The following is a 22,487-nucleotide window of genomic DNA, read 5'->3' as shown; positions in this document are numbered from 1 at the left end:
GCGCCACCCAGGGATCCCAGGACTTACATTTTTTAATGGTATCTTTTGTGCAGTGGCTAGTACTCCTGAGGACTCAGCAACATTGAGTGTCTTATGTTTGCATTCTAGCCAAAGAGCCCTCGACACAAATAACAGAAGAGGCCCGAGATCAGCTTCTGGAAGCCTCTGCTGCCACCAGGAAAGCCTTCAGCACCTTCAGGAGGGAGGCTGACCCCGATGACCACTACCAGTCCGGGGAAGGTGCCCAGGCCACGGCAGATAAGACCAAGGATGAGCTGGAAATGAGCGCAGTCATCACCATCATGCAGCCCATTCTCCGGTTCCTACAGCTTCTGTGCGAAAACCACAATCGAGACCTGCAGGTGAGGGCTGGCCCCTGGGAGTTACAGCTCCTCAGACATCTCTGCTCCCCTCACTGCCACCAGCTTCCTTGAGTCAAGGATCCAGGATGGTTCTGACATCTGGGCAACTGACATGTTTCTTTGTCCTTCTTCCCTACCATCTCCACAGGGACAAGAACCAAATCTCTTGCTCACCAGTGTAGGTACCTACTGTGTACATATTGAAATATGGGTATGTGGTAGCTTGCCACTGTTTGGCACATAGATCCATAGGTAAGACTTGGATGGATGCATGAATGATTCTGATGAATTAGATGAATGATTAAATATACTAGACTTACAAAATCTGATACGTAGAAAGTCCTATTAAATATTTTTTGGTTGAATAAATGAAGTTGCCTTCCAGGGTTTTATACAATAGATTCCCAAATATATGTGTTTAACTGATTATTCCAGAAATCTTTTGTTCACTTTTTTATTGATGTTGGGATGATAACAATGGCTGAGGTTTATCAGGCACTTAGGATATCTTGGATGCTAAGTGTTGCTGACATCATTATATTCATTTTATAGATAAAGGAACTGAGGTTCAGGGCATAAAGTAGAGAATCAGGACTTGAACCCAGGCCGTCTGACAGTGGAACTCATGTGATCAACCACCATGTTAAGATAGCATATTTTCTCCCTTACAGTTTCCCCACCAGCAAAGCCTATATGGAAAGGGCTCAGGATGGATTCCAGAGATGTTTCTTTCTACTGAATGAGCATAGATCTATGGAGCCAATCACTCCCCAGGAAAAACATGCTAGAGCACCAGGTCCCTGGCCATTGCTTGGTTTTGCTGCTGGCTTTGGGAAAAATACCCCTCTCTGCCTAAAAGGGATTGTGGATTAGTAACAAAAGTGTCTGAACAACTCCACTAAGATAGAATATTTCTTCCTAAAATAAACAAGTTGACAGTGGTAGTTCAGTTACTTGTATAATTATGGTGTGAAAAGGAAGCAGTGGCAAAGACAAGGTGCAGTCTTAAAATATTTCCCTTCCCAACTTTATTCATCAGGTGATTTGATGGCCTTTCACATGTCACCTGTGGCCAGACCCTTTGGGGCTGCCACTGTAAATCACTCATACTTCAACCTTGCCATATAATCTGTGCCTGGATAAGTTGAGTAAGAAAATACATTGTTAAACAGTAAGACAGAACAGTGAAAAGGAACTGGGTGAAGTTTGCAGTATTAATAATTTCTACACTGATATTTAATTTTAATCAAATTGGTCTGAGCCTGAGCTTTGAAAAGGCAGGTATATTCAAGGTCATCCATCAGCCAAATATGGCCCATATTTAAAAATGAAAGAATTCCCCACAGGCCCCATTGGGCTCTTTTTTCGCATTGCTGTTCATTCATATCCTCCATTGACCTTCCCTGCTTGATCCCTCTCTCTGTCTTGAGTGTGGGGTTCTGGCTGTTTTTCTTTTCTTGCCTATTGCTCAAATATTCCTACTTTGGACTTAGACCACATTGGCCCTAGATCACTGGGACTGCCTAGCTCAGCTGGGTAGAACAAAGTATTCATGACTCAAAGATCCAGGGATTGCTTGTTGTCTCATTGGCTGGCATTCTGTCTGCAGGCCAACTGTGCCCTCTCCACCTTCCATATGTACACCATTAGTCATGAGGGAGACTGGCCAAGGGAGTGGGAATGACACCGTGGAAAGCCAGGCTGTCCCACCAGCAAGAAAGCAAAGCCAACTGTGGCATCTTTGTGGATGGAGGGACCTCCCTGCTTCTGGGGCTATTTCTAGCTGAGCTTGGTGGTCAGTACCCTGTACTGTTCCCTCATACTGCTGTTACTGGTCTCCACCAACCTTGGGCTCCAAAGGGAAGTGGGTTGAGACCGTGCCTATGCATGTATGTTTATTTCATCATCTGGGTGAATACTTGCTCTGTGCTCGGCATTGGTGGTGACAGAGACCTCACCCCTTCCCATACAGAGCTGAGAGTCTCAGGCAGGAGCCACTCGGGGAAACCCAAGATGCTGTGCAGCATGATAAGTACCATAGTGGTATCATCCCAGGGGTTTTGTGGGTTCATAGCAGGCAAACCAATCCACTATGCTGGGTCTAGGCTTGTCAGAGGACTTGATAACTGCCGAGTTCTAAGCTAACACAAGACTGACTGGAATAGAATCCATCCACGAATGTCAGAGGGGCAGTCCTGATGTGCTTGTCTCCAGCCTGGTCTGCTATCATGGACCTGTTCTGACTCTTCCACTGTACCCCCTGATTTTCCTTCTTTACCACCATACCCAGAGTCCACTGTGGAAGTAGAGTAATGCTTTCATTGAGTCAATTTGCCTTTCCTGTTTGGAAGTTTTCAGTTTTAGTTTCGTACTGTACTGTACTCTCCTTGGAACTAAGACGCTAAGAACCCCAAGGATAGACGCACCTTCTAATGAGTCTTTCCAAAACTTGATTCTCCAACACATCGCTCTGTGGAAAATAGTACTAGGGGAAAGGAAAGCATATAGTATATTTTAATATATTTTTTAAAAGTCTTAGCAGCTTAATCTTTGAAAGTATCATAAGCATTATCCATGTCAATGGTTTTATACTTTTTTGGTTTTGGCCACAGAATCCTTTAAGATCTTATGCAGAAATGTACTAAGTAAAGCAGATGAGAGCAAAGCTGCTCTGTTCAGAGTAAGAAACTACAGAGTGTGAGAACTTTCCTTTCCTCCCTTACCTACCAGAGCCCTGAGAGGTGTTGCATTTCAGGAATCCCTTAGGATGCAGCGACCAGTTGGAAAACCAATGATCTGAACCAGTGGTTCACAAGGATGAAGCTTAGAGTCATCTTTAAAGACTCCCACTGTGTCATACACACTGAGATGTTGATAAAATTGCTCTGATAGGATGACATTTGTAGAAATCTGGTTCTTAAAATGATAGTTTTGAGTGGGATTCACCTACTCTGAATGCCACCCTGTTGGCAGAGTCCCAGAACAGATGGTGGATCTCTGGGTCAGGGTTTTCTTGTGTACTAAAGGGAGGAGAAGACCTTCTCATCATGACAGAATTACTGTCCCCACCCCTGGTATAAAGAAGTACAGATAAGCTCCAAGAGAGAAGGAATCCGGCCTTTTGAAGTTGCCCAGCATTTCTTGTCATATTTATAACCTTAACTTTCCTGTTAGTAAATGTTTAGTAGAGATAAGGCCACTGCCTTTGGCTTTGCCAAACAGGCAGTTGCTGCCTTAAGCAAGCTTTGTCCACAGAGGTAAGAATGAGAAGAACTATTCTTGAGACATTTTGCCTGTGCTTTTTATCTTTCTCCTGAGGGGTTGGCTTGTTTCACCTGGGTTAAGGAATGCAGGTCTCTTGCTACTGACATCTGTATGAGAACAGGCTTGAAGTCTTTCTTAATTCACCCATCTTGACTTGATCCCTGGCCCCCCAAGGAAAACCACAAAAAGAACAGTGTTTCCCTAGCTTAAACATGGCAAGGTGGTGTGTGCAAAGGGTGAAATCGACTCCGTGGATGTAGAAAGAGTCCCTGTTAGCCTCCTAGTGAGTAGCATCCCTCTATTTTTGTAGAGGACAAAGGAAATGGATCTCGGCTAGGAAAGGAGAGATTCTGGCTTGACACTCTGCAAAGGCCATGAGCTATGGGAGAGGCTTTCAAGAAAGGGCAGCCACTTAACCTTCATGGGGAGTTGAAACATAACAGGCTTGAGGACTTTACAAGTCCCCTTTTCTTCTATCCATTCAATTTAATTCAGATTATTTTAGCCAGTGTTTATGACACACCTGGCATGTGCCAGTCACTGGGCTAGCTGCCAGACACTTCAAGCTATCAGCATGGTCCTAGGTGAAGCTGACAGATACCCCTATAAGCACATGATGAAGTGTAAGGAGGGCTAAGAGTGTGCCATTCTCCGATCTCATTGGAGTCAGGATGGAGCCTCAGGAGGACTTCCTGAAACAAATGGCTTGGGACTCCATCCTGAAGGAAGAGGAGTTCATCAGGGTAGAGATGGGGGGAGAGTGATAGGCAGAGGGAATGGTGTGCCTAAAGCCCCAGAGAAAAGAGAATGAAGAGTGCTTGAAGAATAGGAAGAAGCTCATTGCTGCCTGGCAGAGAAGGGCATGGTGGGAGCAGTGATGTCACTGAGCAAAAAGGGTTATGGTGGTAGCAATGATGTCACTGAGCAGAGGGGGGCATGGTGGTAATGATGATGTTACCGAGCAAGGGGGGCATAGTGGGAGCAGTGATGTTACTGAGCAGGAAAGGGGGCATGGTGGCAGCCGTGATGTCCTTGAGCAGAGGGGGGGGCATGGTGCGAGCAGTAGCGCATGAGTTTGAGAAGTAAATGGCCTGGAGAGCCATGCTATGAATTTAAGCCTTGGACAGCCGGGCTCTCTCCTGCCCTCTTCCTGAAGACTTCTCCCTCTTTCTCTGCAGGATGAGGAGCTCAACTGGGCCCTCAAGCAGGTAGCATCTTTCCATATTGGAACATATGGACCTACCATAGTGTTTCTAAGTTGTAATATTAGATGATGTTGGTATACTGTATCTAACTACTCCCCAGTTGATGGACATTTAAGTTGTTTCCAGTTCTTCACTGTCACAAACAGTGCTGTAGGGAATATCTAATACATACTTTGTGAATAGAAGTCAGTATTTTATAGAAGTGGAATTACTACCATGTCAAAGGTCACATTTATTTTATATCTTGCTTTTTATAGTACCAGTCTTCTGTGGTAAACATGTAACTTTTATAACTGCTTAAAAGAATTTTTGCAGCTAATTTTTGCTTCTTTTCAAGAAGAGATTTAAGAGTCTCTGACAAAAATCTCTTCTTCATCAAAATAGATTCTGCTTTGTGAGGTGGTTGAATGTGGTTTACTTGATTTTGTGGAGGAAGTACGTGCTCTTTTGTCTCTTGTTAACATTATGGGTTTAGCTGGAGGACATCTGTTTGGGCACATGCACATAAGAACACATTTACTCATTCTTGCCTCTTCCTTTAATAATTCATGAGAATGGCCATAAAAGGTAACCTAAGTTTCTACCATGGCAATGGGCTTAAGTCAGCCTGTAACACCTTATTTTGTGATGAACCATCCCTAGTACTAGACTCTGGGCATTCAGTATCCAGACTACACCATCATCTTCTAAACATAAGCATTGCCCTTTGAAATGTCAAATTCCTCTGAACCTAATACCTAGTGGGAGAGACATGGACTGGAGTAGGAAAAAGAGAAAGGGGAACTCAAAAAGGCTTTAGGTGTCTGTCAAGGAGGAGCCCTCCTACACAGTATCACGTAGAAAAGCACCTTGGAGAATAAGCTGCAGTGTTTGGTGTCCATTGCCATAGACCAAATCCACAGTTGACCATCATGGAGGCTGTCTCTTCTCTCCAGTGCTATATCTCTCTGCATAATTGCTGATCAATTGAGGGCATCAACCAATTAAATACTAACAAAATGGCCATATGAATGACCTTTTCTTTCTTCTCTCTGACTTTGCCCCTCTCCCATCCCCCCCCCCCCCCCCGCCATCTGGGGACTGCCCAATTGTAGAACTTCCTTCGTTGCCAAAATAACAAGACCAACTACAATTTGGTGTGTGAGACGCTGCAGTTCCTGGACTGTATTTGTGGAAGCACTACTGGAGGTCTTGGTCTTCTCGGGCTCTATATAAATGAAAAGAACGTAGCCCTCATCAACCAAACCCTGGAAAGTCTGACTGAATACTGTCAAGGACCATGCCATGAGAACCAGGTACCTCCATTTTTATTTGGGGGTGGGAAAAAGAAGAAGTTCATCATTTTGGAAATGTTGACAGGAACTAGTTCAGAAGTCACATAACATTGCCTGTTGGCCTAGGAAGTCACTAGAACTGGAGGTCTTTTATCCAGCAGTCAAGAAGGAGCTATGGTGCTTTATCATGCTTCAGAACTTGGCCTAATCAGAGGCATTACCAGGCTTGTCCTTGGTATCCATGCATGGCATTGCATATCTTGGCTTGATTTTGTTTGATTGTCCAAATTTGACTAACTTGACTAGGGGTAGATAATAAAGTTGGAGTTAAATTAAAGACCAGAAGGCTGGGCTCTATTTTAAGTGCTAGGAAAAGGTTTAAACCTAGCTAGAGAGAGAAACCTCGTTACCCACAAGACAGCTTGAACAATATGAGGAAACGTTCGGTTGAGATTTTTAACACCACAGACATTCAGAGAAAAGAAAGCCCTATCAGTCCTGATGTTGGCCTCTCAAGAAGTAGATTTTTAGAGGGGAACTCAATCATATCTTCAGTAGAATGTCTATCGCTTATCTGTGACTTGTTGCAGACTTTGTGAGTTTTTGCATTAGTACTAGTGATTATGATTTTTAACTCTAATTTTGGCTTCATCCTGGCTGAAGGGGATAGACTAAGTCTGAAATTGCCAGTTCTAAATCCATTTGAATAGTGAAGGTGTGATACACTGTGTTACTTGGGGAGCAAGGCCAGGACCTTCACTCAGGGGAGAAGAGTGGCTGACAAAAGGGACAACTCATTGTGTATCAAACACCTGGTCATAGTTGGCTATAAATATGAGGTTAGCATGTGTTGGATCCACTTTCCTTACTTGGTTCGCTCATGAGACAGATGGTATAGTCAAAGTTAAAATGAAAAGGAACAAGAAAAATTACAACAGGCTTGGGGGAGAAGGTTTTATCTAACATGTAAGTGAATTTCCTTATAACCTCAAGTTTGCTTTTCTGCCAAACAGAGGTCTGTTAAAAGGAACATATTGGAGTAGATTCTGCTGCAAATGGGGACCCTTACCTGGGGGAAGATGATTAATTTGAGTATTGTGTGAATTAAACAGGAAACGTGTTTTCCAGGCTTAGGCCTTAAGCGAGAGTATGAAGTATGAAGACCAAGTGCTATAGAGAGAATGGAACACACCTTTAAAGGGGAAAACAGGGCTCAGAACCCAGAATCAGTCACACACCGTATTTTCCCTTAAGAACAAAAGCCAACCTTACTGCACTATTTGGATTAGACACGAGCAATTTATCAGTTACAGTGCATGGGGACTTTCCTGCTGTTTACTGTTAATTCTGAAACTAGCGATTTTCATCTGTCTTTTATTTTTTACCACTTTCTCACGGAAAATTTGCAGCTCTCCCCTTGAGACATTACTGGGAGTGGCAAGAATTGTGTTGAAATAGCAGTTCAGCCTGTTGGCTTTTGACATCTGATTTATGACCAGCATTTGTGTAAATGTCTGTGTGTGTGTGTGTTTCCTCAGAACTGCATAGCCACCCATGAATCCAATGGCATTGACATCATCACAGCTCTGATCCTCAATGACATCAATCCTTTGGGAAAGAAGAGGATGGACCTTGTGTTAGAACTGAAGGCAAGTAGGAATTGAAAGCAAAAGACAGTAGCATGTGAAAATAGTCACTTTTGTGTTTTGCTTCCACACGTGAGACGATCAATGATGCAAAACTAAATACAGGCAGTTCTTGGAGACTAAATGAATGATCCATGTTGTAAATTCTGACTAAAATGCAAAAATTCAGTCTTCCCCTGCAAATAAGGGTCTTAGGACAGGATACCACCTCCAATATTGATTTCTTAAGCATATCCCCACAGAAGAAAACCCTCATTTGCATTTAGAGGTTCCAAAGATTCTTTAATAGTCCAAAGACCTCTCGGTGTCCAGAGTGTATTTCAAAATGTGTTAGCCTCACTGAGCTATTTCCTTTTTAAACATTCCCATGTTGGGGCATGTTGAGATCTGTCCTCTGTCTTACACCCGTACCCAGCAGTAAGCACTTTGTCACTGTCACAGAACTGCCTATAACTGCAGGGTTTAGCTGAAAAGCTGATCTGTGTCGATTGCATAAACAGTGTCATGGGAAAGAAAGGTCATTAAGGGAAGGTGTTAACACAAAAGTCCACAAGAATTGCACCATTATTTTTATTTTTCCTTTAGTATTTATAGCTAAGAGTCCAAATTGATAGTTGATTTGACTTGGATGTGTGATTTAAATGGATTTCTTTGTGAGGCTGCTATTTTTAATTCCTTTGACCACTTGTGTTGTAGAATTGACTTGAACATCATTCAAGCTCATGCACCTGGCTCCCATTTATCAGAATGTATATGATGAGAGCCTAAAATGAACAGAATTTTATGGGCTATTGATCACCCTTGCAGTGACTTTTTCAACTAAACAATCTGTGGATTGTGATAGAGATTTGTGTGCTCTGAAAAGCCACCATTTGATACCACAGCATCCTGACTGAATGCCTCTGACCTGTACTTGGGAAGGAAAAAAAATACTGCCCCCTCTTATGCAAAATAGCAGGAACTTTCCAATCCTATACACAAAGCAGCATACAGGTTATCCTAGGCCCAGGATCTAAAATGAGGTCAAGCCAAGAAGTGCAGGTTATGGGCACGTGAAAACTTTGAATGTAATGGGAAATTTGGATTTGGCATGCATACAGTGCTCTTTTGGGTCATTTTTGTTAACTGGCATCAGCTATACTCTCATTATAATATTAGGGGTTATGAGAGCTGATTGTAATACTTTAAGAACAGTACTATTTTAATCACCTGCCTTTTCTGCCCCGCAAGGCTGAATAACAAGGTTTAAAGCCACACCTGCCCCGAAGGCATCATGGGTTCATGTAGCGGTCCTTCCTGACCGTTGTCATCATAAGGTTGCCAATACAGCCACAAGCACCCATGTTTAAGTTCCCAATTTCCATTAGGACTTGTGTCAAGTAACATTAGGGAGAGCAATGCCCAAACGATTATGTTCTTCTGTGACCCAAAGCAGATTCTGCAGTTATGGTTTTGGGGTCTGCAGTGGCACATTCCCTGTCGCGTGCAGCTGAGTTTTGCCGTACCAGACCCGTGGCTCTGCCATAGGATGAAACGTCTGTCTATCCAGCCAGGATGCAGCACTCACAGTCAGGCCAGCCACCCCAAGCTGCTCCACTCCATTTTCTCCTCCCTTTGTTTGTCCAATTAGAACAATGCTTCCAAGTTGCTGCTGGCCATCATGGAGAGCAGGCATGACAGCGAGAACGCAGAGAGGATACTTTACAACATGAGGCCGAAGGAACTGGTGAGTTGATGGCCGATCGCCTGGCCGTGACACCAAGCAGAGGCAGAGCAGTATTTGTGGCAGAAAGAGAATCCGTTTCCTTGAGTTTTCTTAAAGATGCCAAAGATTAGAAATCTAAGGAGAGCACACACAGCCCTATTCGGCCGCTGCCCGCCCTCACCTCCTCCTTACCCCTCTTGAGAGCCAGGGCGGCGAGTGCACTGGAGGCCTAGCAACCTGGAGTTAGGTCCACAGCTCTCCCTTTCTGCCAGGTCACCTTGGGCAGGCACCTGACCGCTTTGAGCTACTGTTGTCTCATCCCTAAAAAGACGATAATATCATGTTGGCCAGAGGGTGATTCTGAAGACTAAACGAGGACTTGGAATCAGGCCCCTGACATAGCACCTGGCACACCATCCACCCTCCTCCACCCTCCTGAACTGTATAACTCCTTTCTCCTCCTTTTCCTCATTGGCTACTGCTCTAAAGAATCCCCATCTCTTCTGGGGGCCAATAGTCTGGGCAACAGAAGAGTTTTCCTTGGGTGCCAATGTTTGGGTTTTGTTTTTTCTTAAAAAACAAATTTTGTTTATTTTTGAAGGGTGATATTCACAATGGGCTGTGACTTCCAGGGTGAGGGTTAGTGCTGCAACCTGGCAGCTCTCAGAGACAGTGAAATGAGCTGAGGACAGAACTCTGTTTGGACTTTTTCCCACACAAACTGTAACTGACAGAAGTAAATGAGAACACTAAAACTTTTCTGTCGCCTGGTGACCTGTGTGCACTGGGGGCTGGGCTAAAGTCCCTTCATGTATCCCTTGAAATAAAGTTAAGAGTGAGCCCAGCTCTTTGATCTCTGAGGTCAGGAATGAGTTCTCAGCCTGAGATGGACACCATCTCTGAGTTTATATAATACCTTATGTAACTGAGGGGTTGGTGGGGGGGCTCAAGGCATCCCTCATGAGTAGAGACAGAATGACTTCACAGAGACCTCATTCCAACTCTCATGGACCAACAACATGCCCCCATCTTGGTGGTGGTGGTGGGGGGGTAATGTGAACACCCAGGGGTGTGGTGCCACAGGCTTCTGGGTGGCCCCCTTGTGGTTGGAGAACATCATTCCCAGCTCACAGGAAGAGTCAAAGGCTTCCTGGAACAAATACGGTTCTAAGAATCCACATAGAAGAGAAACTCTAATGTCCAGGACACACCTGCATATATGTGCATGCACATGCATGTGTGCGCACATCTATATTCTTGCCCCCACATCCCATGCAACATGTCTATTCAGTTTGGTATTAGAACTAACAGGAAATCCAGCTCAGAGAGCGAGCCTCTCAAGGGTCTTTTCTCTAATATTATTTCAGGGCCTGACCTGATGTGAGTATAGAAATGTGTGACCCTCTGCATGCTTGCTCTGAGATAATGAAAAATAGAGAATGGCCTTCTGGCAATGCAGGAGGCTGAGATGCCTTCTGAATCATCAAAGAAAATGATTAATTTCCACTTCAACTTAGGGGTTAAAGGCATTTTTGTTCTTATTATTTGAATGATTAAATCTTAAATGATTTGTTCATGTGATAAATATTGGCTGGCCCTACTTTGTCCAAGGCAATGTGCTGGGCACTGGGGAAGTATTGAGAGATGAGCAGATCCAGCTCCCGGGCAATGTGAGTAGGGCACTCAGGTAGGTGGGAACAATGAGACTGCTACAGAAATGCACTAGGAGGTGTGCTCGCAGCATGAAACAAGCAGCATGCATGGGTCCTCGGTATCAGATTCAAGATCAAATCTCAGCTCACTAGCCATGTGATTTTAGGAGTGCCTCTTCACTTCTCTGAGTCTGTTTCCTCATCCAAAATAAATGGGAATCTTTGACACTTCATAAAATGCTGAGGAACATTAAATTTCCCCCCTAAAATGTTGAAATTCTAAACACAGTACTTGGCACATGGAACAACCCCAGTAGATGTTATTTGTTAGTGACTTTATTTTTACATGGAGTAGGGACAGAGGAATGTGGATAGGGAAGAATGTGAAATCAGAGATAATAGTCTGACCAGCTCTTCCTCAAGGCTAGTGGATTTCTTACTAGGTTTTCCTGAGATGGCAAAGGTTGGGGGTTGGGGAGAGAAGACAAGAGGAAATGCATAGATAGGAAAGGTCTGGCTTCTAGTCTACATTTGTGTCATATTTTATTGTTTCAAGGGATGTTGATAACCATTGTCCCCTTGGTCGGCTATAGAAGAGCTCTTGGTCCAGCTACAGCAAATGCATTCCATTTCTCACTTTGGGGGAAGGTGATTGGTAGTGACTGCCCGTGGCAGTATTGAGAAGGATTCTAAGGCTGGATCCAAACCTGATAGGAAAGAATGCTGAGCTTCCTGAACACTGTCTGCCCCAGAAGGGGAGACTATAGATGCCAGTCCTTTGTGGGACTTCCTTGAAACAGGAGCTTTATTCATTTGACCATTCTTCACAGGTGGAAGTGATCAAGAAAGCCTACATGCAAGGTGAAGTGGAATTTGAGGATGGAGAGAACGGTGAGGACGGAGCTGCCTCCCCCAGGAACGTGGGGCACAATATCTACATATTAGCTCATCAGGTATGACCTCTCTCTAGGTCCCAGAGCCAGATGGCACTGGCCTTCAGTGCCAGAGTTCCAAGGTGAACGTGTGCTGCAACTTGCTTTTCCTTTAAGGTTTTAACTTAGGGCTGTTTGTATTCATGATAATGTGGCACACGGGTCCTAGTGGCAATCTGATGCAGCGTACCGAGTTCCAGGACTCCTGTTTTCCCACGGAAGGGTCATGGCCCTGGAAATCCCCACGTTTCTTAAAAGCCTCCACGCTGAGCCTTGACACTTCGGTGGTTTATGGCTGTGTTTGGAGAAGGTTGAAAGGCGTTTTAGGCTTTTCATAAATATTGATGAGTCTCTTAAAGAAAGAAACCTCGGCCGCCTTGCCTATCACACTTAGAAATCTTTGGGAACGAACTTGTCATTATGACTTCTTTTTGTTTGCTTTTTGGGGGAGGGGAGTATCCCACCCTGGCACCAAAATGCTGTTTCGTAACTCTCTTCCCATGTGGCTGGGCTTTTGAAGATACTTTCTTTTTCTGGAGTCTCATGAGCCTTGAGCTTGCTGACATGTGTGGGCAGCTTGTACCTCTGTGCCAGGCTTGTGCTTCCTGTCCCTTTCACCTTGTTCAGTTGCAGGAATGAGAGATAAAGCACCCATGGTACGGGGCAGGAGGTTGGCCTTCCCTGCTACAGCATGCTGGCAGAAGAATAGAAAACAGGCTCCTGCCCCTCATCTCTTCCGTTACCTGTGGCTGGCCACTGAGAGGGTTTCAGAACATTCTGAGTGGAGACTCCATGTGGCTGTACAGAAAACCCCATGTCCCTCCTGTCTGGCTAAAGGAACTGGGGGAAAGCTCACACCCACGTGAGCCCATACTGTTCTGCCAAATTCCCAAAATAGCCACTGTGCCAAGCACACCTTGACGGGATGCAGCAAGCCTCTGGCCACCCCTGCTCCTCTGCCTGCCGCTCGTTATGATGCTTTCTCTATACCCAAGCTTGGAAAATAGTGTGTGTGTGCCTGTTGCAATGAGACAGTGACTCCCCTGTTTTCCGTATGTGTGTTCTAGTTGGCTCGGCATAACAAAGAACTTCAGACCATGTTGAAACCTGGTGGCCAAGTGGATGGAGATGAAGCTCTGGAATTTTATGCCAAGCACACGGCCCAGATAGAGGTAAAAGCAGCGGGAGCTCAGGGTGAGGGCCTGCAGTGGGCTCTGCGCTGTCCTGGGGCTGACATACAGTCATCCATGTGAGCAACAGTTGTTGGTTATGAATGCTGACGAGGCTATGAGGATAAGCAGAAGGTATTATGGGAAAGTCCAGCAGAGGGACCTGCTGGAGACTGTGGCAGTCAGAAAAGCGTGTTCTAAGGAATGACGTCCAAGCACAGACTTTAGGAAGATTCAGAATGAAACAGGCAGAGCCTAGAGGGAAGAGCTTTGCAGACCTGGGGAATGACAAGTGGAGGCCCTGAGGAAGGAGGCGCTAGGTGAGGGTGAGGGGCTGAAACTCAGTGAGCCACATGGGCAGCCCCCCGGATCCTGCAGAATCCTGCCCACCATCCTTGCAAGAAGTCTGGATTTACTAGAAGAGCCGTGTGGAAGAGAAAGCATACATAGAGGAGTGGTGCAATCGGATCTGCATTAAACACACATACACAGAACATAACTTATTGATCCTCTGTAGCCTAATAGGGCCATCTCCCATTTAGCGAATGGCAAAATGCTGAAATAAGTCTCAGAGAGGTTGTGTCATTTTCCCGGCTCTCAGCGGCAGAGCTGGAATCGTACCTAATCCAGCGCTGGCTGACCCCAGAGCCTTTGAGTGCATTTTGTTACCTGTGTTGAACACGGACTTCTGTCTCCAGGCTCTAGGCAGTGAAGGATGGCGTGCTTTGTTTAGGTAAGGACAGAGTACACAAACTCAGTATCAGTGTTGGAACAAAGATTTTGAAGGGCTAACAGACTCCTTTGGGCTGCATGAATTGTTCAGGATGGAGACTTTTTAAGAATATATTCTTACCTGATAACTCAGGCGTCTGGGCTGTCCTAATAAAATGCATCGTTTTACTGATGAGTTGACCATGACAGTGCATGTGGGCAAATACCCCTGATATATTGTTAATGATGAGAAGCTTGATGGTAAGGCCAGCTCTGTTTTATGGGGCTCTTAAAAGACAAACTTTAGGTGTTTGCAATATAGGATGTCAGCGCTCTTCACTCACTGGAGAGAAGACTGAAGCTTGATCAGGTTAAGAATTGTGTGAACAAGGTCACTCAGCCTTTTAAAGGTGGGGAAGGAGTAGAATGTGTTCTCCTGACTCCCAGTTGTGAGTCTCCGGAAAAGTAGATGTGGGCAGATATTAAATGACGGAGAGAAATGGCCAGGCCTGGTGTCTCTAGCTCTCAAATCCTGCCTTTGGCTAGCTGCCCATTTCTTCCACTCTCCTGAGGGAGTTACCTGTGCAAAGCCAGGGAATACCCAGTTACTCCCTGGGGCTTCCTATAGAGTCCCTTCGCTTTTGGAAGTTAGGCTGGGTAACCCGAGAGTCTGGGACTCCGTTCTTGCCCGGAAGCCTCCTCCTTTCCCCCTGGATTTCAGAAACACTTCTCACATCATGTTCTTTCAGCTTAGGGAGATCCAGGACCCACCTGGCTGTGCAAAGCAGGCAGGCTCTTAATAGCAGGAGACTGTGGAATGGGTGCCTGGGCCTGTCTGTACAGCAGTGTCACCTAGGGGGAGCTGGTTCATGTGCAGGTTCCAGTTACCAACCCGCCATACCATAATTCCAGTTAAATGAGGTTCACGGAAGGACTGAATCAGTATGACAGTGAAGCTTCCTGCAACCTGATGTCCAGCTAGATTGGGGAACCACTGGTCTAAAGACGCTGTCTCCCAGAACTTATAGGGCTAGGGCTAGGGGAACCTGTCACACATCTGAGAGAGCTTCCCACTACAACTTGACCTCAGTCACCTTTCTTGCTGTTTCAGGGAACAAACCGTTGAAAGAATGAGAACCAGATCTTCTTGTAGAGGGCGTAGGCCCTGGGCCTCACCTGACTTCTCCAGACTCTGGGGAGGAAGAATAGAGAGAGGTCATGACCCTGTTGTACTACAACCCATACCCCTTTTGAAATCCCTAACCCCCAGGGTGGTGACTAAGTACAGTGTCCTAGAACTTGAACAGTGCTGCCCAGACTGCCTCCTCTCTGGAGATTGAGCCACTCTAGAAGGGCACAGAGAAAACCTGTGAGGTGTCCACTCTGGGGCCCCACAGCACTGCTTCAAAGAGCACTGGACACTACACCAGTGTTAAACAGCCATACTAGTTCATGCACTGTACGTTTTAGATGCTGTGACAAGAGGAGGACAATGCAATAGATTAACCAAAGGCCTATTTTTAAAATTCCTATATAGGAAAAAACAACAACAATTAGTTCTGCTATCAGAAAAGTTTAGGTGATGTTTGTACCACAGGCTGCTGCTGCACCATCCAGTATGGTGGTCATAAGCCATGTGTGGCTTTTAAATTAAAATTAAATATTCCATGGGTCACTTGCACTAGCCACGTGGGGCAATTGCTCAGATGTAGGGCCAGTCTGTCATTATGGAAAGTTCTGTCGGACAGCCCTAGTCAAGAGCCTCCTCTGGATATGTGCACAAAACACAGTGTAAATCGTTCGAGACAAAAGTTAGTCACAGTGAAAACAATGGATCTCAGGCTAAAAAAAACAACCAACTCTTAGAGACTTGCCCAAACTGTTTTGTTTTGTTTTTAAATAAATCTAAGAGACATGGCCCAGTCTGGGGGTTAGAAGATCTGAGAAGACTCAAGAACAGGTTTGTATCACAGTCACCCGTGAATGCTGAGCCTATGACCTTAGCAGAGATCCTTAGTGAGAGAGTTTTGGAAATGGCTGCTTCAGCTCCTTCATTTTCTCACCCTAGATTGTCAGGTTAGACCGAACCATGGAACAGATTGTGTTTCCTGTGCCCAGCATATGTGAGTTCCTAACCAAGGAGTCGAAGCTGCGAATATACTACACTACTGAGAGGGATGAGCAAGGCAGCAAGATCAATGACTTCTTCCTGCGGTCCGAGGACCTCTTCAATGAAATGAACTGGCAGAAGAAATTGAGAGGTAGGTCAGCGATGCGCCCACAGCGCTGCAGGGCCCACCGCCCCGGAGTCTCCCAAGGGTGGGCGCCATGGCGGAGGGCGAGTCTCCAAGCAGGAGCAGAGCCAGTCTAACGGATGGATGGTACTTTCTGCCTCAGCGCTGGGAAGGGAAGACCTAGACACCTTTGTAGCTGGTGAGTGGGCTCTAGCCTCAGGGAGGCACCTCCCCAGGAAAGCCTGCCTTCGTGCCCCATGGCTTTGGATTGGATTGGAGAGCCCTAGAGAAGACTCCTGGGACGTCCTTTTTTGCTATCTTGATGTAGAAAATAAAAGGAAGAGAGAAAAAGCCAGGCTCACAGGATGGTGCACTTGAGCAGAAAATTGAGCCAGCTTGACTGTTCATTTACTAGCTCACCTGCTCTGAAGACACTGGTCTCCCTTTTATATATAGGGTAGCTCGGGTTTTAGACTCTAGTATCATTTTATAGGCAGTGGAATCATTTGCCATGTAAGACACATCGTTGTTCACCAGCGAGTCCCATTGCGATGCCTGGCCGTCGGGTTGAAATTACTCGTCTATAACACTTTTATAGGGCTGTCCCAGAGGGCTTCTCAGCTCCTGGTTTTCATTAGGATTTTAATGAGATCCTTCAGTACTGACAGTACACGCCACACCAACTGTTGTGACCAACTTAGGAGCATGCTTTATTTCTGTCTGTAAGTCGGGAGCCAGGTTTTTTCTTTGAAACCCTGGATTCCAGCTACAGTGGTGATCTTTTGGGCTCTCTTTGCAGGGCAGGGCTGCGGGAGGGGAAGCTGTGCTGGAGATCCCTTTCTGGGAGCTTCTGTGCTCTCCCTGCCTCCCACCAACCCCGAGGCAGAACGGACCAGCCTTCTTCACTGCATGCTTCTTCCACGTCACCACTTTTCTCCCTACCTCCCTGCACCCCTAGGTTTGGCTCATGGCAAAGTGGGTTGTGCATGCACATTGGCCAGGGGCCCTGTGCTCACCACCCCACCCCCCACCTCACAACATTCTTGCTCATCTCTGAGGGCTACCTCGTCATCCAGCGCTTTAAAACATTAGATGTAAAATAAATAAATAAATAAAAATAAAAAATATATTAGATGTTTCGGAGGGGGGGTGGCTGCCTGAGCAGGTACAGCATATGAGTCATGATCTCAGAGTCGTGAGTTCAGGCACCATGTTGAGCATACAAATTACTTAAAACTAAAATTGTGACAAGAAAAAGAAAATGTTTCTGGGGCCAAAACCCGTTCCTCACCTAGCCAGGTGTCCGACAGAGGGGCCAGGAGGCCTTTAGCAGAACAGCTGCATGTCCTCCGTGATAGGGATCCTGGAAGATTTGGGGTGTGCTTCTAGGTGATACCAGGGTGTCCTGTGGCCTACTGAGGACTCCATGCAGGCTCCTCTAGCTCAAGTGTTGTGAGTAGCCTTGAACACCTGCACAGCACAATACTTGGGTGAACAGAGAAATAAAAAATATACCAAAATAAGGTAGACATAGACCCCATCCAGTTTGTACTCATATTTTCAGCTGTTATATTTGCTGGGCTTGTCTGTGATTCCAGCTTCAAGGGTTAACCTTGAATTCACGTATCCAGACCTCCACCATGTTACTAAAACTGTGACTTCACTCTTGTCAGTGTATGGGTCTACTAAGACCGCTCAGATACATATTCATTCTCACAATTCTGAGAGCCTATTAAAAAAATATATAAACATTGTATAGGCCCCCCCAACAGGCTTACGAACTGACAGAGGGAGTTTCTCCTCTTCTGGTGAGGTGAGATAGCTTATCATCTCTCTTCTGAGGCGCTCTCTTCAGCCAGGCACAATGGGAAGACCTCAGCCCCAAGAAATGGGGGGATCTCACTCCCGCTCCACCTCTGCCACCCACTGACTGTGTGACCCTGAGCAGATGACTTCACTGTTCCCAGACCCTTCCTTACCTGGAAAGTGGGGGATTAAGATGGATGGATTGTGGAGTGGCCATGTCATCATCCCAAGATTTGTGTTGCATTGCAGCTAATACCTTCGCTTATTTAGTCCACCTTTGTTTCAGAAACAGTTTTCGTTTCAGTAAAGCGTAAACGCAGCTATAGTTGTCAACTGAAAGATTTTAATTGGCTTCAAAGCTATCTGCTGGTAAGAGAGAAATTGAAAACAGTAACTGAATTAAACATGATATGCAGATGGGGGGGAGAAATGTACTCATTAGAAGTGCAATTAAAATGAAATACGTTTTCCCCTCTAAGTAGTTTATTTCTCTTCTAATAAATCTGCAGGGGGGGAAAAATTCTGCTTTATTCATGAAGCTGCCTTCCCCTTTCCTGAAAGCATCTTAGAATCACCTGCACTTTGGTGCCTCTGTAGCCAGGCCTCAGATAGAAAGTCAAGTCTAAGAGTGATGTCACTTAGTGATTGCTTCTGCAGGTACTAAGATACTCAGTTCCTCTGCTCTCCTGAAGCCCCCTTCCTTCCCTGCGCCTCACAGAACATGCACATTAAAAAACAAACAAACAAACACATACACATGCGCACATGCACACCCCCTCCATGCACTCACATCCTCCCTCACCTGTGCCTCCCTGACCCCTTGTCCTCAATTTCCCAGCCCCAGTGAAGTGAAAACTCTGGGCCAAGAAAACAGGAATATAGTGAAAGAGGAAATTGAGGCAGAGTTGCATATGCTGACATTTTCCTGCTTGGGATTTTCCCTCATGGTTATCACACCCATCCAAATAGAGCTCCCCAGCTCTATTCTGTTTTTTATATACACAGAGTCCAGGTCCCCCAGCAAGGCCCAGTTCCCTCAGAAGAACACAGAGGCTAGGAAAGAGGGTTACCAAGCGATGCCCTGGTGTAGTTCATTAGGCTGACCTGCCTCCCTGGGGTCACGGCACCCTATCTTCTGGCTGTGATGTAGCCGGTATATCAATCCAGCCAACTTGTACCCCTAATAGTAGAAGACATGCTACAAATAGTACAGTGGGGGATTCAACATCTGGAAGCTATGATTCCTTCCTGTGTGAACCTACCATCTGATGGGGGCCGACAACACAGACATATTTTTAAGTGGTTGTCATTGAGGCAACTGACAAGGAGCAGGGCTGTAATCAAGCAGTGACACATTGTGGAAATGTGGGAAAGGCAGGCTTCTGAGGAAAGGTGGTATCTGAGCAACATCTGGAAGGATAGATAGGACTTGGATAAACACAGGCCTAAGAGTTAGGGGACAGGGAAGGTGTATTATTTCCCACTGTTACTCTAACAAGTTACCGCAAACTTGGAAGGCTTAGGGCAACGTACATCTACTACCTCAGAGCTCTAGAGGCCAGAACTATACAAAGGCTCTCACTGGGCTACAGTCAGGGCGTCAGCAGGATACCTTCTAGAGGCTCTAGCTTTGTTGTCTAGCTTCTAGGGGCTTCCTGCATTCATTGGCTCTGAGCTTCTTCCTCCATCTGCAAAGCCAGCCGTGACCAGGAGAGCCTTTCTCACGCTGCATGACTCTGCCTCTGACTGTCCCACACCCTTCTTTCACTTTTAAGGGTGTTTGTGATTATGTTGGGCCTGCTGGGCAGTTCAGGATAACTTCCCCATCTCCAGATCCTTAACTGTATCACATCTGTGAAGTCCCTTTGCCTACAAAAGGTAACATATTCATTGATTCTGAAAATTAGGATGTGGATGTCTTAGTGGTGGTTGGGGGCGGGGATTACTATTTTCCCACCACGCAGGGTATGTAAGTTGCATTATCTTGCTGTATAACAAATGACCTCAAAACTTAGTGGCTTCAAACAGTAAATATTTATGTCCTCACAGTTTCTCAAGGCCTGGAGTTTGGGAGTGCCTTAGCTGGGTGTTTCTGACTCAGGGTTTTTCACAAGGTTGCTATCAAGTTGGCAGCTAGGGCCGCCTCACCTGAAGGCTGAGTAGACCCTGAGGATCCACTTCTCTGCTCACTCATGGGGCTGCTGGTAGGAGGATTCACTTCTTCTCCACATGAACCTCTCCATAGAGCTGCTTGAGTTCCACACAGCATGGAGGGTGGATTCCTCATAGTAGATGACTGAAGAGAGGGCGAGTATGCATGTGCAAGGAGGAAGATGCAGGGCCTTTTAGGACCAAGTGTCAGCACGCCATCGCTTCTGTATTCTCCTAGAAGCAGTGCTAAGTCCAGCCCACACAGGAAAAAGGATCTGAGCTGCATTCCTCAAAGAGAGCATCGAAGTCTTCGTGGACATAAATTTAAATGGCCATGGGGACAGTGCACAGAGGCTGGAGGTGTGCAGCATGTGTTCAGGGAGCCACCCCTAGGCTGGGATGTAAAGGGGGGCCTATTTGGGCAAGGGATATGGGAGAAGAGTGTGGAGAGTTAGACGGGGACATGGGAAATAGAAGACACGTCAAGGTTGGTCTTTAAGTATTTTTTTTTGCACCTGGATAGATACTCAGTTGATTTAAAGGACTGAATATTTGTCCATGATATTCAGAATGACACCACAATGTAAGTGTTTTAGCTTTATAAATGATTTATTTGCGACTGTATGCCATACTTGAGGGCCATTTATCACAATTATATGAAAGCATTCTACAGTAGCTACTCTTACATATGATATTGAGAACTTCCTTGAAGAGAATTTTGGCTTCCATAGACCATTATTGAGCTTTCCCATTGCCTGTTTTGTTTTTTGTTTTTTGTTTTTCACCTCATATGAGCCTTTTATACTTACACTAATGTGGAGAAGGTATTATAAATTCCCATTTACCTACCACTCAGCTTCAACCATTATCAACCCTTTGCCACTCTTGCCACCTATCTCTTCTGGAGCTTCCATATCCAGATCAGAAATGGGCTTCAGTCCCAAAAGAAACACCAGTAGCTATTGTCTCCAGAGCACTTGATTTCTAATCTTAAATTTGTCTTGGCAATTAACTTAAAAAAAAAAAAGTTGTTACTGGAGGTTGACTGAATCCTGGTCAGCTCCTCTACTGATTGGTGATATGAGCCACTTACCTTTATCCTTGTCTGATCCCAGAGGATCACTGACCCAGGTGATGAGATCTCCTCCACAGCTTCCACCCCCTGCTGGGCCTCAGTTTCCCTCATTTATAAAACAAGAGATTTTAAATTAGATGGTGCTTGTAGCTCTAAAACTCTACTCTTTGGAAACATTTCCTGGTTCCAAGTGCAAACATGAAATGAGCAATTATTAAATTACCCAGGGCTCTGTTTAATTGTGGCATATCTTTATTTTGGAGAGAAGCTTTCAAAGATTTGGCGGCTGCTCTAGGCATCATTATAGAGCCATTGAATGTGTCATTGGCTGCTGTCCTAAAGTTAAATGATGACTTCATTGGGAAAGACAAACACACTATAGAGACCCACTCTCCCATACTCCATACTTCTTTGGAGGGAGATAATGTTGAATGAGGTATCTCTTGGAAACTCTGCTTCTAGCATGGAGACTGAAATTATTGCTACCACATCTATTTTTGAGCATCATCCTAAGTCCAAGGCACCACTGGAGAAGAATTCAGGGGAAAAGGAAGCATCATCATGCATGGCATGGCCAGAGGCTTGTGTTCTGACACTGAACATGCCCGGCCAGCATGGTGTCGCCTCTAGGCAACTACAGAATAAGTGTCTCTCACCCCTTAGTGATGGCTTTGGTACCACATCTCTTCTGTACTTTAGCCTTTGGGAATGGAACTCTACTGCTGACTACGCAGTCAGCAACTCCCTCCCCTGTTCCCCTGCCCCAGGCATGATCATCAAACTTAGGAAAATGGAAAATGGTTCAATGTCAGGAAAAGGATCATTGTCTGGCTTATAGGCACTGATGAATTAGTGGAGGATTTTGAGCAAAGGAGGAGTGGAAATGGTAGCTCCCTGCTCCGGGGCCCTGCTGGGCCAATTCTGAATGCCATGTGTCCCTCCAACAGGAGCCCCACACTTCTAAAAGGCTGATTAAGTTCTTAGGCCTCTGTGGGCATCTCTGGTCTCAGAGCCCTTGAGGAACTGAGGATTCAGTGCATGAACTCTGGACAACCCCAGATTCCATAATTGGTAGTGTTGACTGGGGCATGCAGGGTTTTTAGATGTTCCAGCTTTTCTCCTTTTCTTCTCTCCCTTGTCCCCAAATACATCTTCTGTTCCAGTAAGTACTCCAAACAGAAATAAACCAATCTGATGTCGTTATGAGCCTATGAGTCAACCTCAATACAAATGATCATTTTTTTTTTTACTGTTATAAAAACTGGGAACAAAAGTGGGCTTGTGGGGCAGAGCGGGAGGAA

The 22,487-nt window shown here is 45.5% G+C and overlaps 1 protein-coding gene across 5 annotated transcripts in view; it reads left to right on the top strand.

The window, feature by feature from the left end:
- The window catches only part of ITPR1 (inositol 1,4,5-trisphosphate receptor type 1), a 318,830-nt gene that overhangs the window by 247,807 nt on the left and 48,536 nt on the right, over positions 1-22,487 (top strand). For all 5 annotated transcript variants that reach the window (XM_055343239.1, XM_055343238.1, XM_055343242.1 and 2 more), the window contains 7 exons: positions 109-362; positions 5,926-6,126; positions 7,644-7,754; positions 9,382-9,477; positions 11,939-12,061; positions 13,108-13,212; positions 15,989-16,181. In XM_055343239.1, coding sequence (XP_055199214.1) covers positions 109-362; positions 5,926-6,126; positions 7,644-7,754; positions 9,382-9,477; positions 11,939-12,061; positions 13,108-13,212; positions 15,989-16,181 — 1,083 coding nt within the window. The remainder of the gene's footprint in view (positions 1-108; positions 363-5,925; positions 6,127-7,643; positions 7,755-9,381; positions 9,478-11,938; positions 12,062-13,107; positions 13,213-15,988; positions 16,182-22,487) is intronic.

This window comes from Nyctereutes procyonoides, unplaced genomic scaffold (assembly GCF_905146905.1).
Source record: "Nyctereutes procyonoides isolate TBG_1078 unplaced genomic scaffold, NYPRO_anot_genome, whole genome shotgun sequence".
Lineage (NCBI taxonomy): Eukaryota > Metazoa > Chordata > Mammalia > Carnivora > Canidae > Nyctereutes > Nyctereutes procyonoides.
Note: the sequence above shows the minus strand (reverse complement) of the source record. Positions and strands in the feature narration are given on the sequence as shown.